General features: G+C 42.4%; 1 protein-coding gene across 1 annotated transcript; it reads left to right on the plus strand.

Moving 5' to 3' along the window:
- Positions 1-2,692: 2,692 nt before the first annotated feature.
- Positions 2,693-21,369, plus strand: LOC115404820 (putative methyltransferase NSUN7). Its single transcript, XM_030114150.1, has 12 exons — positions 2,693-3,059; positions 7,591-7,649; positions 11,132-11,259; positions 11,348-11,500; positions 12,090-12,273; positions 12,892-13,120; positions 13,616-13,759; positions 14,325-14,426; positions 15,605-15,740; positions 16,974-17,097; positions 20,480-20,738; positions 20,906-21,369. Exons 1-12 carry the CDS (start codon positions 2,708-2,710, stop codon positions 21,367-21,369), a joined length of 2,334 nt encoding a protein of 777 aa, XP_029970010.1. The 5' UTR covers positions 2,693-2,707.
- The last annotated feature ends 511 nt before the right edge of the window (positions 21,370-21,880 follow it).

The following is a 21,880-nucleotide window of genomic DNA, read 5'->3' on the forward strand; positions in this document are numbered from 1 at the left end:
CGTCTCCCACAGGGTGTCTTTGGTAGTCATGGTGTGCTTCAGGTGCTGGGGAAGCATCAGCATGGCCATGAGCTGGAGGTTGTATGAACCGCTTCAAACAGGAGCTGGCAGAGATCGCTATCTGTCCTCCTGACGGTGTCATGAGACCAACAAGGCGAAACAATAGCAGAAGGAGGTTCTCTGATGACTCCAGACACGAGTTAGCAATCCCTGATCTTTGATCTTTAGTTAAGCTTAAGTTTTGAATTTGAATGCTTGCTCATGTGAGATTTTTGTGTTTTCCTCTGGAATAATGTCATGAGGTATTTCTGTTGTAATTGATCCTTTATAAATACAAGTGAGTTCAATTGAATCGAAATCCACATACGTACCTCCTCTTATAATGCTTGCATGAACACAGTAAACCGTGCTGACCTTGGTGCTGAAATGATGAGCATATACATGGTTTTTCTTTTTCCATTCTGTAGCCTTCCCTTTAATGGATGTCTGATGTTCCAGCAGAAAGGGCAAAAGGTACATCTTAAAGGACAAAACCCCTTTCACTTGTGGTGCTGGGTCTGAGATTGATGGATTCGTGTAAGGAAAAATGAAACACTCTTGGTGAGAAAAAGAATCCAAGTAAATGACACACAGCCAAGTACTTTAACAAACCAAACACAATTTTTACTTGGTGTGCAGTAAAGTATTTGTGCTGTGTTAATGTACTTAGATGTATGAAAGGAACTGCAAAAACTCACAAATTGAAGAGTGATCAAGGTACACCACTAATGGAAGACTATCAAGACATCCTGTTTCTATTTCAGAAGCAAAAATGTTTTTTTTAAAGAGCAGTCAGATTATTTCCAGTTTTGATTTAGAAAACATTTTTTCTAGACAAATGAAACAAGTTAAATGAAGATCTGTGTTACTGGATGAAGATGGTGTATCTGTTCTGACAGTAATATTCTAACTCTCCTGTAGTCTGTGCTCTCTCTCACTCTTTCAAATAACATTGAACTGAAATGCATTTTTGACTTTACTGATAATTGATAGTATTTTGAGAAGTTGTACTTAAAAAAACACAAACTTGCAATTAAGTAAACAAGAAAGTAAGTTGAAAAGATAAATATCTGTATTTCTACATCATTAAATAATATCAGCGCAGTGGGGGGTAAGGTAAGCAGGCCTTTATTTACGCCCCTGTTGTTGCTGAAAGTTTCTCCGTGGAGTTTTGCAGCAGCATCTGGCGCCATCTGTGACTGATTCCCTCTCCTGAACCGCTGACAGCCGCTGTTATGATTAGGCTTCCGACAAAACGCGGCGTTAAACTTTAACAAGCCCCCTCAGTGCTGCTGACTGACAGAGGACGTCCCGGAGATTCATTCCGGATCCTGGTGCGTGAAATTACAGTTAGCGCGCGGTTGCCATGGCTACGGAGGCGCACAAACGTGCAGCGTGACCGCGCACGGACTTCTTCTTTCTTTCTTTTTCTTTTCTTTTTTTTTTTTTTGTAAAAGTTTGTCCGTCCGCGGTGAATCTGTCCTGTAACAATTCCATAAATTGCCATAACGACTCTCAAGGACTTGACATGAGTCGCGCACGTCGCCTCGTAACCGACCGAGGTTTATAGCGGCGGATTTATTGGCTGTTCAAACTTAGCGAAGGACAACACAAGCAAAGCAATCGGCGGCCACGTTAGCGTCGTTAATAAGGATCCAGGGTTCGAGTGAAATATCCGTGGAAACCCGTCTCCTCGTCAGGTAACTTCTCTCACACGCACACTGATTTATTTCTCAGCCGCCGAGATACAGAAAGTCAGTCCCGCAGTTAAATCAGTGTCTGTTTACCTGCTTTCAGTCAGTTATTTATATCACCACGTGATTTTGTTTCATGTTTCAGAATATCTCGGAAATTAACAGGAAGAGAGCATTCATTTAAATACTAGAGAATATCATTCTCTACAGTACATTTTTTCAGACTTTTTTTTTCCAGTTTTGTGCCTTAAATCAACATATTTATAGTTAAATTGTAAACCATCTTTGTAGGTCATTAATTCAATAACACAAAATCAGCCGCAAAAAACTGAAATTAGAAAAGTTTCACTATTTAAAACTAAATATTCATTTCTCATCGCATTTCTGTAAAAAGATATAATGTAATATTTTCTACAGAGGAGTATAGATATGAGTCACTATGAATAAGACTAATGTTTGAAAGTTATGCTTACGTTATAGTAAAAAGAAACAGATTTCCGAAATAAAGACGGTTGCTTCATAAATTTAACAAAATGAAACACTTAATATGACAGACTCTAAAAAACGATCTAATTGCACAGATTTGGTTATAAATTTAAAAGTCAAATGAAATTTTGCACTTAAAAAAAATGGCTTTATTTGGCAGTGTTTAAATTAGTTTTTAACATCTGCTATTTTTATGTTTTTTATTCTTTCTTCATTTTCTCTAATGTGTTGCTTTTATTCTCATTCAATTTTAATCGGATTCATCTTACTTTAAAAAATACGCATTTGTTCTTCTGGTGTATTGAAGCTTTAGTGTTTCAGAAAGTGTTTTAAAGATGATTAATATATAAAGGGGATGCTATTACTGTTTGATTTATTTTGGCCTTTGATATAGTGCCTCAAATTGAGCACATCTTATGCGTTATATAACTCTTCAGGATGTTATGGTATGTTTCCAGGTGCCAACCAGAAAACACAGCCTCGGGAAGATGGGGAAAAAAAGAAGCACTGGAAGGCGTCTAAACGTCTCAAACATGAAAAAGGCTGGCTCTCTGATCAAAAGCAGCAAAGACAGCAAAGACCTGGCTGTGGTGGATGAACAGGCTGACAGCCGAACCCCCGCTGCTCCTCCAGAGCCGCAGACCACCAGCGAAAGTCACCTGGGCTTCCCAGATACAGTCTATCTGCTGGCGTCGGTCGTCTTTCAGAATCACCACCTGGAGAAGGTTGCTGCTCATCGACTGGTGAATTATGGGAAAGAGAGAGGGCTCTCATTACCTGAAGTGAAAGATGAGGTGATGCAATGCACGGCTCATGAACTGGCCTTCAATACACTGAAATGTAAGTCTGTCTGCTTCTTATAGCCTGAGCTTACTTGTTGAAACTCCAAGTAATAATACCTAGTTTATAAAAACATTCTACATTGAGACAAAGATAAATAAGTGTTGTTGAGAAATACCATCTCTGACTGATGCTCTCTATATGAAACAATTTGTCCTGTCACGGTGAAATTAGCCGGTGAAGACACAACATCTGTAAAGGATGCCAGCAGCTCCTGTTTTGATTGGTTTTCGATATTCTAATTTGCAAGTAAAACCTATTTGATTCCCGGTAAACACAGCCATTTGAAATTAGAGTGAATCACTCTGGGGAAGGTAATTGACAAGCGGAATTGAATATAGATAGATTGATGAAGGACAAGTGGAAGAAAAAATGCTTGAATGACCCGAGGGGGGGTTCTAGGTGATGCTGCAAATCAATTTGTCCCATAATCTGCTTCCGAGGACTAAGGCGGGGTCTGGGTGACCGAAGTCATAGGGGTGTGTAATCACCATGGTGATAAGGGAGGGATGCGAGCCAACTGCCAGAGCAAGAAGCCGTCTGGAATCGATTTAACATGTTCTTGGTGGATGGAGAGGTCAGGCGGCAGGAACACCCTCGTAGCCATGAGTAATTCTGTTCCTTCTCACTATCCACTTACTGAACCTGGATGAGCCCCGAACATGTCCGGCGGTTTAATGTAGATCACCTCACAACTATCCATCATAGCATGCTCGAGCAGCGGCTTTGAGAGCCTATATTAGTTTTACAGCCGCGGGCCATAATACTTAAACTACTAGGTGAATTTGACCAGGTTACTAATGGATAATCAATAGGAACTTTGAGATTTTATTTGAGGACATTGATTTAATCTATCATTTTATCATTTTCTTTTAATCTAGCTTTATTGGATTTGTCTCTACTTGGTACTTAGGACAAGTGCAAGTCTAAACAGCCTTATCAGTGCTGCGTTACTATCGTTGTTCTCTGCAGTTCTCTTCCCTTTCTCGCACATTTATTTAGTGTATTTACAATTCATCTGGAAAATAATCAGACTAAGCTAAAATGTGAAAGTCACCTCTGAGTATTTTTGGGGATTTTCAAAATTCCAGGGTGATAAAAATTCTTTAATTACACTATTTGCTCTGTGAATGTGGTTGTACTGGGAGCTCAGAATTCCTGTATCTTGTTAACCTGAAATTGAATTAGTGTTGATTTTAACTGTGCATGTTGGGCTCATTTCAAGTTAAATATTGTTGGTAATAAGATGTGTTGAGTGTTCTTGCTTCTCTATATGTGACCTACCTTGATCAAGTGTTTTTTTTTTGGCTGCATATTCGTATTCTTCTCAGATTTTCTGGCCACTGAAATGGGGTGTAAATGAAATGACACAGCCTGGAAGGCAATAGTTAATCTTCCCTCTTCCTCCTCCTATGAACATGCTGACTTTCGGTGCAGGAATTGATTCGCTCGTGACATGCCCGTGCTGGCAGTCGGACACACGTAATGCGCACAAACCGCCAGATGTGTCATTCGTGCTCTGCCTCGTAATGACTGATTCATAATTGAGCAGAGGGGACCAAATGAAGAACTGCTTAAACAGCAGAAAAATAATCCAGAAACAAAACCTTGAGAGACCTGTGTCAGTGAGCACTGGTATTTATCTTGTGATTACAACTTTTATCTGCTTGAAACGAAAGAAAAAAAGTTGCCTCGTAAGCTCTGCATCAGTGATTTGAGACATTTTTTCTGTGGCTGTGAGCTTCAGTCCGTATGAAAATGTGGAGTGAAATTTTGTAATGAGCTTGGTGTAGACTTCACATTTCATAAACCAAGACAAAGCTGCAGTCATTCAAACGACCAATATCAGCTGTAAACTTGGATTTTTCTCCATCGCCCCTTTCTTTCCACTTCATTGCATCTCTTCTGTTTTGTTTTTATCTTCTGGGCTTTTCTCCCTCTGTGACCTTTTTAGTCTCTTAAAAAAACCAAACACCTTTCCTCATTTTAATGAATGCCTGCTATACATCACTGACCTGCAGACAGCTTTTGTTGTGGAGGTTTTGTATCTTGTCGATGCATCATACAGTTTGCTCTCATAGCTTGAGGTATATGCTGATGTTTAGTTCAGTATGGTCATTTTGCCAGTGGAAAATTAGTTGACCTTGTCGCTCTCGCTTTGAAAGCCTCATCTCCCAATCTGGCCCTGCTTTCCCTCTGTCCCGCTTCTACTGACTGCTCCTCTGAGTCTTTCTGCCTCATTGTCCACTCTGTTCAGCGGTGCTGCCAGATTGTCAAACGACTGGGGCTGCTGTTCCGAAAACTAGAAAGGTTTTTTTTTGGATTATGGTATGAAAGAGAGAAGGGTTTCTATTTTGTCCTTGACCACAGTCAGAGATGCTGCCACAGTATGCATCTGCAGATATCAAATTCTGCATCCACCCTATATGTAAGATAAATTGATAATTCGGTTCTAAAGGTGGATATAGAACTTATAGCTCGTCCCTTTTTCAGCAGGTGTCCCGTTTGATTAATATGCAATTGGGTGTACCGATGCAGAACACTGTGAGACAAAGACCTGGCAGAAGAGAAAAGCAGACTGCATTCAGGTCTGGCTCCGGCACTGAGGGTTCGTTTGACTACAGTCACTATCCGTCACTGGTCATTGTGTAATTCCTGGATTGAATCCACAAAGCGCACAACCTCAACACAGGTCCAGCGATGAATACCTCCTACCAACAGGGAGACACCAGATTAATTTCAGGGTGCCGTTGTGTGTCAGCCTCACATCTCAGAAATTCTGCCTCATCCTTTAGGTAAAACCCAACCCCGTGTCTGCGTGTAAAGATGTCTCTAATTGATTTATTGCTGAATTTTTTCTATGTTTTACTCTGATTGCTGCTTGTGATTTATAGCCTGTGGAAGACTATGACCTCTGTGTACCTCGCCACCACGACCCGCCCCCCCGAGGTCTGTTCTGCAGTGTGCAATGAGTGGTTATTTCTCAAGGACTTATCTTTAAGGCCTTCTGCAGTAATGGCCGCAACTGTAAACCTTATCGGCTATAAATTAAGCCGCTGCTGATGCCGTACGCCTGCTTTCCATCAATTAAAGATAAGCCCTATCATTTGAAAACCTACATTTGTGCATGAGGCATTGTGTGTGTGTTGATGTGGACGTACCTGCATGCAGACCTGTGTGTGTCTGCTCTGTCCTGCATGCTGCGGAGTGGCCGGTGTTCAATTGGCCGAGACTCAGAGAACAGTTTGATTTGTGATGTTGTGATAAGTTCACAGCGGTCTCCTCTCTGCGGTTTCCATGGTGCCTCCATGAATGGGTCCTGGATACACTTCTTATTCACAGCCTAAGAATTGTTTCTGTCCAGAAACAAACTGGAAATTGTGTGCCTTCATTTCAGGGCAGTGGTTTTAGCCTTTTAAATCTCACCAGAACTGGGTTGATGTTAAATAAATATATCCTCCTTTCTATTTGCAGTCTGAAGAGAAGAAACATCACCTACAGGGTAACTGCAGAAGCAGCTGTTGTTTAATCCTAACATGATACCTGGATAGCATCTCACTCATACTGAAAAGGAGCATCTGCTTTTCACAGACTGGAACGATAAGGATGCATCTGTTTGTACTTATGTATATTTGAAGAGAAGGTACCCTGTTGGTTTTTGAGACAGTTGCAGCTTTTGTGATATGACAGCTTGACAGGAGGTTGAGAAACCTTTATATGCCACATCTGGATATCTGATCGGGAGGTCACAGAGCTCATGCTCTTCAGACCTACATCATGGTTTGAAAAAGAAGGTCAAGCCAAGTTCAGTTTTATTACCATAAAATGAAATGACGATTGCTATGGTTCCAATGTAATTAGCATAAAACATTTTGATGATTTAAGATTGAAAGGTACGACACAGGACTGTCACATGTGATTATGTTCACATGTTTGTTTGTTTTTTTTCATGAAATAGGTATAAAAATGAAACAGGAATCATGGTAAGAACAATACGTAAGATACGTTTGGTTTCCTGTATATTATTTCAGCTGTCATTACATAATACCATTACTCCTTTGATTCATCACACTCACTCATCGTTGACACAATAAATGAAAGAAAAGAGGCAAATAAAGAGTCAGATTAGGTCTAATTAACCGCCAAATAAGCATTTAATCACGGAAAATTAAACCTGCAATCTAACTGAATTATCTTTTAAAATTAAATCACCATCATTAGGGCTGCCTCAAGGAGTCTTTGTGGCTCTTTGTCCTAATCACTCTTTGCTCTTTTTCTTCTAGGCGTGTTTTCATCATTAGATATGGGTTCATCCTTTATCATATATATTTTCGCAGTTAATAGACTAGAGTAATGTTTTGTGCCTCTGTCTCTGGCTCCAGATGAAAGAGTCAGGATTGGTTTCCAGGGATAATTAGATGTTGATATAAAAGATGCACTAATATGCGCCATCATTATTCATGTCCATAATTGAGATGTCTAATATCCCATTTCCTTTCCTCTAACATTGTTTCTCATTGTTTCTGCACAGATCAGGAGCTGCTGGAGGACATCATGATTGACAGCTGCTTTTATCTCGCCCATCCAATAGTATGTGAGTTCTTTGATAGCAACATTTTCAACACTGCACTTGTTTCACAAAAGGTGGATCCCATCTTGATTTCTGTCTGACTAAATCAAATCAAATCAAATCAAATTAAATCAAATCAAATCAAATCAAATCAAGCTTTATTTCTAAAACACTTTTCATGTTAAAAGAAAACAACACAAAGTGCTTTACTGCATTTAAAACAAGTATCAGTATATAATACAGTAAAAAAATGTCACAGGGCCAATAGAAACTCTTTTAACTGCATTTCAGACGTCAGGTCATGGATGGCAGTGAGTTTCCAGTTCAACCAGGACAAGACTGAGGTTTTACTGATAGGTTATGAAGGCCAGAGAGAGAAACTTTTTTCAAAACTACAACATTTTAAACCAGCGCGCAATCTGTAAAAATCCTGGGTGTGATATTTGACTCTGAGCTGAATTTTATCCCACCTATCAAAAATTTAATAAAAATAGGTTTTTCTCATTTTAAGAATGTAGCCAGAGTCCGCCTGTTTCTCTCTCTCACCACATGTGCTGATGAGGACCAGGGGGCGGGCCCACATCACAATAGTTTTAAAGTAACTGCATTGGCTCCCCATGTGCCTCAGAATCGATTTTAAGGTTCTTTTATTAGATTTTAAATGTTTAATGGCCTCTCTGGCAGCAACCTCATATCCATTCCAAAAGCCAGAACCAAGACCAACGACGAGGCGGCCTTTAGCCCTCCAGCCCCCGCCTGTGGAACAGCCCACCGGAGAAACTCAGGACTGTTGATGTTTTTATAAGTTTAAAAACACTCCTTTTTAATCAGGCTTTTAGTTGACCCCTTAAAATTATTCCTATTTTACGTTGTTGCTGTTTTTTTTTAGGTTATCTTAACTTCTGATCATTTAACTCGCAGGCCATGCTCGCTGGCGCCCCTGGTGGTCATGGCCTGCGACTCCTCCCAATGTGGACGCCCCCAAATGGTGGCATTTTCCACAACCCCACGTGCCATGCCGTGTCTCAGTACTATTACTGATGAGAGTGTGTGTACATACGAGTGTGTGCGTGTGACTGTATATGGAAGGTGGGAGGGATGGGTTTTCTGTTTTTATCTTCATGTGATCAGCACTTTCTGTTGCTGAAAGTATGAAAAGTGCTTCACAAATAAAGTTTGATTGATTGATTGATTGATTGATTGAAATATGAAACAACAACACTGCCCCTGAACATTGCCCCTGAATCCTTCAAAGCTCTTCACACATCTCCCCACACATACTTTTTCTTCAGTTCTCTGTTCTTATAATCAGTAACAGCAGTGTTGATGTATTACACCGACAAACTTCTTTCATTAACTCGCAAAGCACATTGTTGCATTTATACTCTCCTCCTCAATCAGTGACCATTTGTTCCTCTGAAACAACACATTTAAAAAGGTAAAATACGAGGGGCCTCGTCTGGCTGGAGCTTTTCTTTCATTGCTGCTCCTCATTAATGAGCCTCGGCGTTACTGCTTCTCCATTCTGATTGTGCCTCTGAGTGTTTACACGCGGTATCTTGAGTTTTCGGCGCAGACTCCGTCCTCCAACTGTCCCACAACTTATATACCAGGTGTTATGATGATGCGCTGATTCCCAATACAACTGAGAATCTGTTTCTGTGAGTAGAACACCCTGTTACTTAAATGGAGAGGTATCCTCTGGAGGAGATTGGCATGTACTTTTGGCCTACTTTCAACGCTTCACATAAAAGAAGCTGTGGATGGAAGAGGGACGCTTAAGCTCTTTCTGTTACATTCTGGTTGGCGATAAAGACATGCACGGAATACAGAACCGCTGCGGGTCGACTGGGCTGGCAGAGGAAAAGAGTAATGAGAGCAGGAGGAAGTGAATGTGCAAACAGAAAACAGAGCTGCCGTGAAGCGTGCAGACTGAAGGCGACTAATGTCGATTTCAGACAGGGTGTAAACATGCAGGAGCATTAATACACCCGGATATGTGTTTGCAGTCCAATCCCCTCACACACACACACACACAGGTGTAGGCATCCACTGTAGCCCGCTGAGATATGGCTCTGGGTGAAACGAATGGGTCTCTCTATGCATCGGTGGCAGGTCGTTACTCTGCATCCCTCTGGCAAGCCAATAAAGCCCAGACACAATGAGACAGTTTTTAGAACTCACTCTCACCTTCCTTTACGCTGCTGGCATCTATAAAGTTCAGCCTTGATACAGAGAAAAACAGAAAAAGGGGGATAAGTGAGGATAGGCCCACCTGTAAAAAGGGAGACTGTATAGACAGAAATGAGCATACGCATGGCCTTTTGACCCCAAAGTGGATTTGATCAGAATGGAGTGAATGTGAAGTGCCAGAGGATGAATAACCCAACTGATAATGTAAAATCAGTGTAGGCCAGTGTGTGAGACAGGCACGCATAAATATCATTTATCATGACATGGGCCCAAGCACAGTGCAAGATGACCCATGTCGAACTTAAATCACATCCAATTTACGACTTTCACCTGCCTGACATTAAATTTCGCCTGTCTCAACTGACAGGTAATCATAAGCATATTGCATTTGGCGGAGCAAGGAAAACAGAATCCGTTGTTTTATGATACACGCTGAAAGGTTACCCATTGATGCAGTTGATCAGTTTAATGCAAAATAACACAAGTGAATTCCTTATGTAAGGGACCTATTTCAGAGCTGGCCGAGCAGAGCAGGCGTGTTTGTTGTGGGCCAGTTCCTCACTATGGGACACTGTTACCAGGGAGCTTCATGACTGGGAATTTTCCCACACCCGGGGGGGTTTCACCTTGGCAGAGGCCAAGGGGATGTCGATGGAGTGAGTGCGAATGGTGGAAGAAAGGAGAAGTACAACAACCTGTCTCAGAACTCAACCTTTCCATGTATGTCATTAAAAGCCTTGGAATGCTCGCGAGCCTCTTTTGCAGCCATGCAGACCCCTCCTCTGCCCGATGTGGTAATCTGTGGAGAACCATCTGCACTCATGCGGCTGGTGTCCTCTCGTCCTCAGGGAGGAAAGAGAAAGAAGACAGGCATTGAGTTAAAGGGAGAGAGTAAATTGCCAAGGAGAGCCAGTGACTTCCTCCTAGGTTTAATTGAGTGGTAGAAGGAGGGGAAGGACATTGATGAGCTTTTTTTTTTTTTTTCATCAATTTTGGCATATTTGAATCTAAATCTAGCCTCTGATGAGACATGGCAGTGTAGCATTAATGTTGCTTTCAGGTGTAAATAAATAAAGATGGTTGTGTCAGGAAGGGCACCACACTGCTGTCAATTCAAATATGTGAGTATCAAATGTGAAGCCGATACTGGATTAGTCGAGGTTTCCGTTCACAACCACTGATGCTTTTAGCCACCAGGGTGCCAACTGTGCCAGGCAGGTAAAGATAAATACCATCGCTCCGTGTTATCAGTCATTCAGTATCTAATCAGTTTGTCGATCAAACTTCAAGTTTTGATTTTGTGCCTCAGCCAGGTGACCAGATGAGTCTTGTTGCCGTCATGCTCTACGATTTCCAGGACCGGCAGTTCCTCCCTCGAAAAGACCAAATCGGAGATATCATCCCCGAAGTGAGGCATGTGGAGAAGTGCCTGCTCAGGTGGGAAAAAACTGATAAATAAATAAATATAATTCAAGGATTCAAAACTAATCAAGTAAAGAATCCACTGTCTTTGTGTCCTGTGTAGGTTTAAAACTAAGCTGGCAGCCTCCCTGGCCCGATGCAGGGTGAGATCTGATCTGCTGTCCATAGAGTACACCCTGCCGGAGAGCATGAGGAGGAAGCAGGAACGATCAGGCAGGCTTCCGCTTTATGCGTGGGTCAACACGCTGAAGAGCAGGTCAGCTAAAGAAACACACAGAGAACACACACCTGTATGGACACACCCGTACATGAACCCAGGCCTGCACTGTAAGCACGTATGCACGCACGTAGGCACGCGCGCACACACACAGACCTTTAGCTTTGGGGTTCTGCCCAGTGTTTTATGGGCCAGGTGCCCAGCTGACATTCAATTAAAGGACCAGACTTTGTGTTTGTGTGTGTGTGTGTGTGTGTTTTGTACATTTATGCGTGTGCGTGTGTGTGTGTGATAATGTGTGTTTTCGTGCACGTCCCAACAGGCTGACTCAGTTAGGTGTAAATCCTGCTGCTGTAGACAGATTCAATCAGCGGCACTCCTCAACCAGCACCGGGACTGTAAAGGTCACCTGTGGCTGGTGTGTGTGTGTGTGTGTGTGTGTGTGTGTGTGTCTGGACATGGATTTTTTTTACAGCACATATCACTATCAAAGTCTTTTAAAAAGGCCATGTAGAAATTCTGCACAATCATTATCTATGATAGCTACCTTCCTAACCTTCCTCTCGTATCCCTCCTCTTAAGTTTACACTAACCTGCTCTGCTCAAGTCTCCCGTCTTCTGCCTCCAGTGAGGATGCGGTCCAGGGTGTGCTGGAGAGCGCTGGCTTCTTGCAAGTGGAATCGATTGGACAGTTGGAGGGTCAGACCTTCTGCCACGACCCCCACTGTGGGGACACTCTGGTGTTCCCCGCTCAGCTGAAGGCTCAGCTGTACTCCACCAGGCTGCTCAGCGAACACAAACTCATCATCCAGGTACAGGCTGCACAAACAGAGGCTTTACAATAAGAATGGCCTCCTCCTCTCTGTAGACTAATATGGCTCTGGAAGTCTGTTCAATCTCATCAATCTTTTCATATATTTATGATTTCCTTTTGGTAATGGACTCGCTCAAATTGATTAGAAAACTGAGATCCCTTATGCCAACTAAAATTAGTTTCCCCCGTTACAAATATTTCACATCACTTCCACTCATATGGCCATACCTCACTACGCGCCATAAAGAATTATCCTGTTTGTGAGTCGACGACAGTTTAATCATTAAATTTCTACTCCATAAAACTCAAGCTGCCATATGAACTGTAAGCTGCACACAGGACCACAACACAATTAAATCAAGATTTCACAGCCAAATTCAATCAAATATCCAACACCGCTGTGCAATTAATCATCCTTCCTCTCGTTTTTTATCTTTGAGTCTTCGTCAAACTTTCATCCTGTTATTTTTCACCTTGTATTTCCTTGTGCTTTTTGTCCTCCCTGGCCTTCCCTCATACTTTTTATTATGTTCAGCTTTGCTGCATGTTATGAGTTTTGATTTTTAGGTTTGGATTTTTTTGCACTTAACCCTCGTTCTACCCCTTGTTCCTGCAGGACAAGTCATGCAGTCTGGGTCCAAACGCAGCATGCTCCCTGCTACCAGAGGAAGGAGACGTCCTCATGGCGGGCTCCTTCTCCGGCCTCACCGTCTCCCACACCGCCTCCCTGATTGCAGAGAAACATAAAGGCAACAATCAGCCCACGGTCTACGTGTGTGTCAGCGACTGTACGGACGCTCAGAGGGAGGAGCTGCAGCTCACTGTCTCCACCATGGGCTGCACGAGTAAGCACAAACTGTGTGTGTGTGTGTGTGTGTGTGTGTTTGTGTGTGTGTGTGTGTGTGTGTGTGTTGACACTGAAGACAAAAGAGGAGATAAACAGAAAGAAACAGAACAGGAAAAAGCCTGTTGACTGTGTCTTTTTATTGCCATGACAGGTTACCTTTGTTTTCTGCTTTTCATTTGAATGAAAAAAAGAAAATAAAGGAGAAGAACGCCCGCTGGCTTTGTCACACTTCACTTTTTTTTTTAAATCAGAAGTTCACAAACTCTGTGAGAAGAAAGAAAACTTTGACAGAAAGACAGCTGATTTGCTGTGTCTCTTGTCTTCAGTTTGTTTTATGAAAATGAAGCCACCTAAATCAGTAGTTTCACAAATATTAATGATGAGGTTGATAGTGGTTTTTTTTTTTTTTTTTTAATGCTAAAAGATCCGCAAAAAGAATTTACAATTTGAGAGCTTAATGAATGGTCACCATTATTGTGTGTTTGCTACTTAGATGTGAAACTGATACAGAAGGTCTTCAGCTCTTTGGACTTGGGTGAAAGATGGCTTCAAAAAGTGCACGTGATCCTGTTGATGCCCAAGTGTTCGATGTCTGCAATCAGCAAACCGGTCGAGTTCATCCTACAAGAAAATGGAGGTGGGGATTGTTGCTGTACAGCGGAGGCAAAAACTGGAATTTAGAAAAGAACATAGAAAGAAAACTAACAGTTACAAAGTGTCGGTGGATGAAAAAAAAGAAAAGGATATTGCCTGTGCACACTGCGAGAAAAATATGTTTGCTATATTCCTAACCCCACACAATTCTTATTATTACATTCATAAAACACTCAAACTTGTCTCTAATACTTTGTAACACTGTTATTTTATATCTCAGACCAACTTTAAAGGAAGTCTTGTATCGTTCTGAGTTTTGATGTCGCAGGTTTTATTATAATGGAGGGATTTCATTTCCAAGTATTAAATGCGTAATTCTCACATGAAATGCATGTGTCACAGTCTCAACCACTTGAATAATTCTTTTGTACTTGTATAAAAGAAGATGGAGAGCGGTGCTGTGGATAACAATTTCCATTTTCAGTGAAGACCATCCATCTATTTACACGACTGTCATCTATACCAGCGTTATTTATACAGCCCGCTGAAGAGAACCAATGAATAAAAGTGACGTTGTGCTCCTCTGAAGTGTTCCTTTGTTTTCCCAGACACAGACCTGCTGCAGAACCTGTCCCAAGGCTCCATCGCCCAGAGCAAACTGGAAGCTCTGGTCGCGCAGCAGCAGAAGGATATCGATCACGCCTTGAAGTGTGAGTGTATGATCACCTGCTCTCGACGTGCACGCTCGCGCAAACACGCAGGACACGTGCACCCGCGGTCCCAAGCGTGAAGCCTCGCTCGCCTCTCCGACACAATGAAGCTCACTCTTCCTAATTATCTAATCTCATATGCCATTAGACTGAAGCCCGTCGGTGTTCCTCGGAGATCGTCTGAGTCTTAATTAGGAATGCTAATGTTGCTCTGAGCCAGCCAGCCAGTCTTCACCATCATTTCTTGCTTGTTTGTAAAAGTGACTCGTAATTGCGCGTTCACTTCATCTACATTCTTAATAACTGAGCGTGGTATACAAAGTGCTGCGCTGCACGCTCTCTTACGCAAATGTAACATCTCTGTTGTGAAGTCAGCCTCTGTGCTTATTCCTGTTTCATATGGGTCAGTGCACTGTTTTCTTCTGTAACACGCTAATCAGTATCTGCTGATACCGTCATTACCTTCAGTGTGTTGTTTAACACGGTTCCTCTGTGTCTGGTTTGGATTGTGTTCAGCCAGTAGGCGGGTTTTCTTGGTTTGCGGGGGGGGCGGGATGTAAACCAGCGTCTCTAATCACGCTGCCATTGATCAGGCCCTGTCCATGTTTTTGCCTCTCTAATAGGACTGGTAATTAATGGTGGGTATTTATCGAGTGCCATTGCTCAGCTGAATCGATGCGCTCATTTCAACGTCTCCATGTGGGCACATGCAGTGACAAATGCTCCCACAGATAGAAACCTATAGGCATCCTTTAATTTCTGTTTTGGAGCAACACACCCATCACATGGCGCGCGAGTGACTCGTGTGCCGTTTCTTGTTTCAGATTTCCTTCCCCATGAAGTGATATTCCACATTTTTCTGAGGCTGATTTTGCCACATCTGAGCAGGTTTTATTTGTTATCGTCTGAAAAGTAATTGTTTCTGTCTGGCTATAATTAGTGAGCATGAAAGAAATCAAAGCTCAAATGAAAGAAGTGAAGCCTGGCAAATCTACAAGCCAGCAGCAGTCGAATCAAATAGCAACCTGCTTCATGTGCAAACAATATCGAGAATTATTATTCAAGTGCCTATTTTCCAAAGGGAGTGGCTGAAAACGGAAGGCTTTGTTTGAATAACCTATTGTAATTGTAGAATGGAGAAACTTTCCTTTGACTGAATGAGAATGTTTTGTGTGCAGTTCCCAAGGTTTTAGCGGTTGTATATTTGACACGTTCGACATATTCGGAGGAAAATGTGGATGTGGTGAGCAAAGCCCTGCAGCAATCCAAAGCCTGCTCAGACCAGGAGGAGGATTCAAAGCGAGCAAACTTCAGGTCAGCCTGAATCTCTGTTCCACACGGTGCTTTCTGGATCTGTCTCCCTCATTGTGTTTCATTCGCCTGTTTGCTTTGCTTTCTGTCAGTCGGCTCTCCAACATGTTTGACTTACTGCCTTCAGACAAGCCTGCCTCAAAGCCTCAGCATATCTAAAGCAGGAACTGGAGAAGATTCGGCGAAAATATAATCAACAGGTGTCTTTAAATGCGATGTAAAGGGAGAAAAAAAGATTTCCAGGCCCCTATTTTTTTCAGCACCCTTTTTTCTCGGTTTGTGAGGGCAGGAATTTAAGACCTGTTGAAGTTTCCTACTCCAGTAGACTGGAATTTCTCAAGGCAGGCTCCTCCCTGCGGTAAGCTGGCCTGGTGTGCCGGTGATGCCTCAGGCTAGCATGAATAAAACACAAGGAATATTATTGGTATGGATCACGCTGGCTTGACTGAGGCATCAGATGTTTGTGTGGATTTTGGAGCAAACAAAAATAATCTCTTTGTCAGTTTAGAAATATGATCTCCGATAATATTGGTAATTGTGCATCTGGTCGTGTTTCTTGTAAAAAAAAAAAAACAAAAACACACAAACAACCCCCCCACAGTATTTCACTGCATCATCCTCTACTATGACGTTCACGCTGTCTCTGTGAATTTCATATTCAAGAGTCAACATCCCTTTTGTTGGACTACTTGTGTTCACACAAAAATAATTTTTCATGGCCTCCTGATGCTTTCGACAGGCATTTTGGAAAACAAACATGAACGTCTTAAGAAGTCTTAAGCAGAAGCAGAACACGAGGTCAATTTATAAGCGTGTTTTTTTATGATATTGTATATATCTTTAGCTTTTACAATTAGGACAATCTACACAATATATTACAATATTAAACATGTATTTCTATTGTTTGATTATTATTTGTAGACTAAATAATGTTTTTTTATCACCTTGATGGAATAACTACAGCACCTACTGTAAAGAGTGATGTAGAGAATATTGCTCTGGACTCAATCTGCTTGGAGGAGGGTTTCTATAAGGAGTGTGCATGTTGCATTTGAGGATAATTGTTGCCTCTAAATTACACAAAGGTGTGACTATGGGAGTTTGTCACAGTCTTTCTCTTAGTTACTGCTTTTGTGTTCCTTTTTACATTACAGACGTTTCTTGTGTGATGTTTAGTTTTAAACTATCAGCTTGTACTTTTGCACTGAAGTACCTGTTCATGTGTGTTTCGTCCAGGATAAGCCCTCACCCTCTCAGCTCCTGTCTCCACTCTGAGGCCACAGAGGAAACAAACACCTTTTTCACGCTGGAGCCTTCAGACCACAGTGACGGCTGTTTTGTGGCTGTTCTGAAAAGAGAGGTATGATCACTAAAGACATCATGTCTGCAATTCTGAAACTGATTATAACTGATTTTCTAAAGCATAGAATATTTATATTCAGCAATGGTTCAAACCACAGATCACCAAACTGCCATTGCTTCTCTACTGCCTCTAAATAACACAGACTAACAGATCTGGCTCATTAAATACAAAGTCAACCCATTTTCCACTTGAATAAAGGTGTTATGAATATAAAATGTTTTACAGTCACATATAAGTTAGATAAGGGGTTTGATGAGGCTGCAGCTGATCTCAAAGTGTACAGCAAAATAAATAAATAAATAAATAAATAAATAAATAAATAAAATTGGCAATGTTTGTAGTCCCACATGAGAGGTTTTGATCATTAGCACTGGATCTGACCAACTTTACCCACTCTGAGAGGAGGCTTACTGCCACACACACACACACACACACACACACACACACACACACACACACACACACACACACACTAAATACAGTGAAGTGAAACAGAAAAACAACAACTAAAAATAAAGATAGAATGGAAGAGAGAAACCCTCTTGCTTCTTTTTCTTCTTCTTAAATGCAGAAAATCCATTAAACTCTGTGGAAAACATCGAGCTCCTGGTCCTCTCGCGGTTCCTCACAGACACATCAGAGTCAAGATGAAGTGATTTTAATTGGCAAACCTTGATAAGGGTGGAAATTGTGATGAAAGGGGTAGACTCATTTCTACAAACCAGCCTCAAGAAATTGAGGCATAACATGTTTGTATTTATGTTTTGCTTGAGCAGATAAGGAAACCACACATGGAACCAAGCTGCTGAGGTTGAGATGGGGGGAAAATGAGGATCACAGCATGTAATAGGTACTTGGTCAAAGGCTGGAGGTAGAAAAGAGAGCGGTGGAAGGAGGTCAGGCTCCCAGATGAAATGAGAATGTTCAGTCACGGATGCAGACATCTTGTCCAGATATAATCAGAAACCTGACAGAAAGTGCGAGATAGAAAATGATGAAGGCGAGGAGGTGAATTTTGTAAGGGAAAGACATTTTTTGGGGGGTCAGTTTTAGAAACGTGAGGAACTGCGCAGAAAGTAAGAAGCTGACGTCAGTTTAGGGAGGAAAGCCAGCAGAAGCTAGTGTCACTGGTTGTGTTTGGATAAGTCCGGGATAAAACGGACTTCACATTCATGGCACATTTTTCCAGTGCCTGCGCCGTCTCAAAGCACTTTACACCGTAGTGATGTTCACACACACGGTGACAGCTGCGACGCAAGGCGCTCAGCCTCTACTGGGACCACTTCACTATTTTGCTAAAGGACTCGTGTCAGTATGGGGAATTGAACCACATATTTTGTGACGGAAAGACAACCTCCTCTACCAACTGAGAGAATTAATCAGTAACGGAGAATAAATATTTGGGTTACTGTAGAAATGTCACTGACGAGATTTATAGCAGCAATTTGATCCGCGCCCATGTCTGAAAGCTTTCTGATGATTTTGTCAATCTGTTGAGAGCAGCAGGAGTCGGTCTGCGCCTTGCCCCTGACTCCACTGTATTTTGTAGTCACAGACTTTAATTGCCTAATGAAGCCTCTCCCTCAGCCTTTTATTTTCCCAAATTCATCACACTCTACAATTCTCTTTGATTTTCCTCTGCTTGCCAATCCCCCTTTCTTTCTCTAGATCTTTTTTTTTTTTTTTTCCAGGTGTTTATTATTAGAGACAGGGAATTTTACAGGAGCTAAGTCCAGCACTGACTGGCTGTAGGCGTATGGGGTTGCCGTGCATTTACAGGCCCGGGAAAAAATACATCAGCAGGTCTCATCAGGTCTTTGAGACGAGTCTTTCCCAGCGTCCTCATAATTCACAGCACAGCCACGGCGATGACAAACTCCCTCACATTATGAAATCTGCTCTCACGCTTTTCATGCCGGTGCGGGGTTATTAAGCCATCTTACCCCCGCCGGGCGCCACGGAGCCCTTCCGCATTGTTGTGCCTGTTTCTCTCTGGCCATCCATCATGTTTTATACCTCCATAGATAGGAATGAAAAGATAATCAAACCGCTGTAAAGGTGCCTCAAACAGGATTTTTCTCCCTCCCTCTAATAAACTGAGCTAATCAAAAGTTATTGTGGCACTCTGAAAAGCGCCGTAAAAAATAGCAATTATATAAGTGTTTGAATGCTGTATGGCTCATATTGGTTGTCAGAGTGCTGCCTGGTAAAATTCTTTATGAGCCCTCCATACAGGAACAGCTGGGGACAATAAAGACGTCCAGGTAATGCGTTCCGGCCTAATTTCTCGAGCAAGCAGAGCACATCACAGATGAACTTTTGTGTGGAAGACCCTGGCCGCTGGAGGATGAATTTAGATAGTATTAATAATAGATTCAAAGCCCCACTCTTTTCACTCGGTCTTTGTTTTCTTCGTTGCTCAGGGTGAGTTTTATAAAGTTGCATGGAGTTCCCAAGACGTATCGGACGTAATGATTTTGGACATAAGTTTTGAAAGAAAAGAAAAGGCTCCGGGAAATGCTGTGGCAGCTGAGTTTGGCAGAGTAAAGAAGGAAATGAGAGCTTTATGGAGCCTGGCATAGTTGGTTAGCGAAGATGGAGTTGAAGTGAGATTTACAGGAGTGAGGAGGAAGAAAGGGAGGCAAGGGAGAGTGTCTGTTGAATAATTCAGCGCCCCCTGTCTGTATGAGTTAGCATCAATGAACTTCAGGGCGTCTGCCAAAGCCTGCGCTTCAGAGACGCACTTAAAGCGTGTTTACCTGTTTGCCTTGGGTGTATTAACATACATCGCTACACGCATATGCACTCCTTCCCTTCATGTATGCATAGATGCCTGTGTAGGTAGAATTACTGACAGCTTTTATAAACACTTAAGAACATTTGCATTTAAGGACAAGCAAGCGCTTAGAAAAAAAAAAAACAACACACACACACACACACACACAGGCTGCATGTCCCCACAGTGTACACTTTGCTTGTGAATAATTCAGGCATTGAGGAGAGCAGCGGGCTGCTGTGTGTGCTGCTGCTGAGACAGCAGGTGACCCTGCAGCCAGCAGCAAGGACATGGTGGCTCCCGCTCCCTCTGGTCTCCCCTCCTCTTATCTCTTCTTCACTTCTTCTATTTTTTTATGGGAAAATAAGTTAGTGCATATTTGTGTGATTATTAAATGCTGAAACAGCTCAGTGTGTCTTTCAGGGCAGAATAATGCATCTGCAAATATTGATTCTGTTTTTCTATTGACATTACTGCTGTTGACATTTAGCTCTATAATAATTTATTAATCTTGTGCAGTATGTTTCATTTACAGTATGTTTTTTCAACAATTTAATTATTTATTTATAAAAAACAATGGAACTTTTTTTTCTTTCTCAACAGCCCGAGCCAGAGGTCAAACCAGCACCACAGGAAGTAATTGCCAGAGCAAATGCCAGTGGCATCCTGGACAGGATCGGCTCTAACCAGCTCGGTAAAAAGAATCAGCAGGGACATATGAACAGGGTGAAAACAGCAGCCCGAGATCGCACGTCTCTGCCCAGTCTCTCTCTTAGTATTCAGCCCAAAAACCAGCAGTCCAAGGGCAGGAGCAGTGGTGCTCTGGGTGGACACCAGGACGCTGCTCGCAAACAGCTACACGGTAAGAACAGCCACCCGGGTCGGTGGTCTGTCTCAGTACTATAGAGAGGTAATTATATAATGATAAACAGGTGAGAAATTAAAGACAAGTTAGTTTTACAAGTGTGTATATGTCTATATATATTTTTGCAATTATTCCTCATTAATCCCATTGTTTTTATCTTCCAGTGAAACCCAAACCAGTGCATTCAAATAGAGGTGTGTCGAGCTCCCTCTATTACGTCAAACAAGAAAGCACAGGCCCCTTCTCTCCTCCCTCCTCAACCCAACCAGAAAGCAGCACGACAACGAAAAGCTTCTCTCCTTTCCTGAACACTACACCTGCCATTGCCACCTCCACCACCACCACCACTCCGACTCCAGCCCCAGCTCCTCCCCCCTCCCCTGCGGCCCCGGCGGTACGTCCCCGTCGAGCCCCTCAGGAGGTGCTCAGGCCCGTGGTGCTCGCCTTTCCTCCCCTTAACTTTCCGGACTTGTCAGCCAGGCACAGCCAGGCGGGAATCGGCTCCAGCCTCGGCTGCACCAAGTGGAAACAAACGGCTCAGATCGTTTCCCACTTGCGCTCCGCCGGTGGTCTCTCCAAGGATGCTGTGGGGAAGACCCGCCCTCAGCTTTGTCTTCACAAACTCTAACGCGATCAGAAGCACGGGCCAACTGCTAAAGTCACAAGTATTTGAATTGAGCATCGTGTCTACAGTGTTACTGAGCTGCCAGTTTGTACTCCAATCATGTGAATGTTACAGAACCTTGCTCGATTCCGGAGCCATTATTACAAGGTCGTTATTATTGTGTCTTTATGTGCTATAAAGAACAACCTTGCCACAGTCTGACTCTAATTAAGCTGCATATTTCCACGGTGCCGGGGCAATATCGCTTCAATGTCACTTCACAGGAGTGCCAACAGCACGAGGGTCCACTAACCTAAAAGAATCAAAGGACATATTCAAGAAGCTTCTTTTTTAATTTGGTAATGCATTTATTGTCACAACAGATTACATTTACATGGTGTAGAGGTGGGTGACGAACAGAAATGAAATGATTTATAGCATCTCTCTGGTTGGTTTTGTGTGTTTTTTTTTCCATTCGGATCAGACTGCATTCACAGAGTTCACATTGAGTGCAGGTGTTGGCCTCGAGCCATAA

This window comes from Salarias fasciatus, chromosome 2 (assembly GCF_902148845.1).
Source record: "Salarias fasciatus chromosome 2, fSalaFa1.1, whole genome shotgun sequence".
NCBI classification, from domain to species: domain Eukaryota; kingdom Metazoa; phylum Chordata; class Actinopteri; order Blenniiformes; family Blenniidae; genus Salarias; species Salarias fasciatus.

Excerpts from the sequence above, each read along its gene's own strand:
- LOC115404820 (XM_030114150.1), top strand. The coding sequence starts at position 2,708 with ATGGGGAAAAAAAGAAGCACTGGAAGGCGTCTAAACGTCTCAAACATG. Across the intron at positions 14,427-15,604 it reads TATCGATCACGCCTTGAAGT|TTCCCAAGGTTTTAGCGGTT; the intron begins GTGAGTGTATGA and ends TTTTGTGTGCAG. Across the intron at positions 20,739-20,905 it reads TGCTCGCAAACAGCTACACG|TGAAACCCAAACCAGTGCAT; the intron begins GTAAGAACAGCC and ends TTTATCTTCCAG.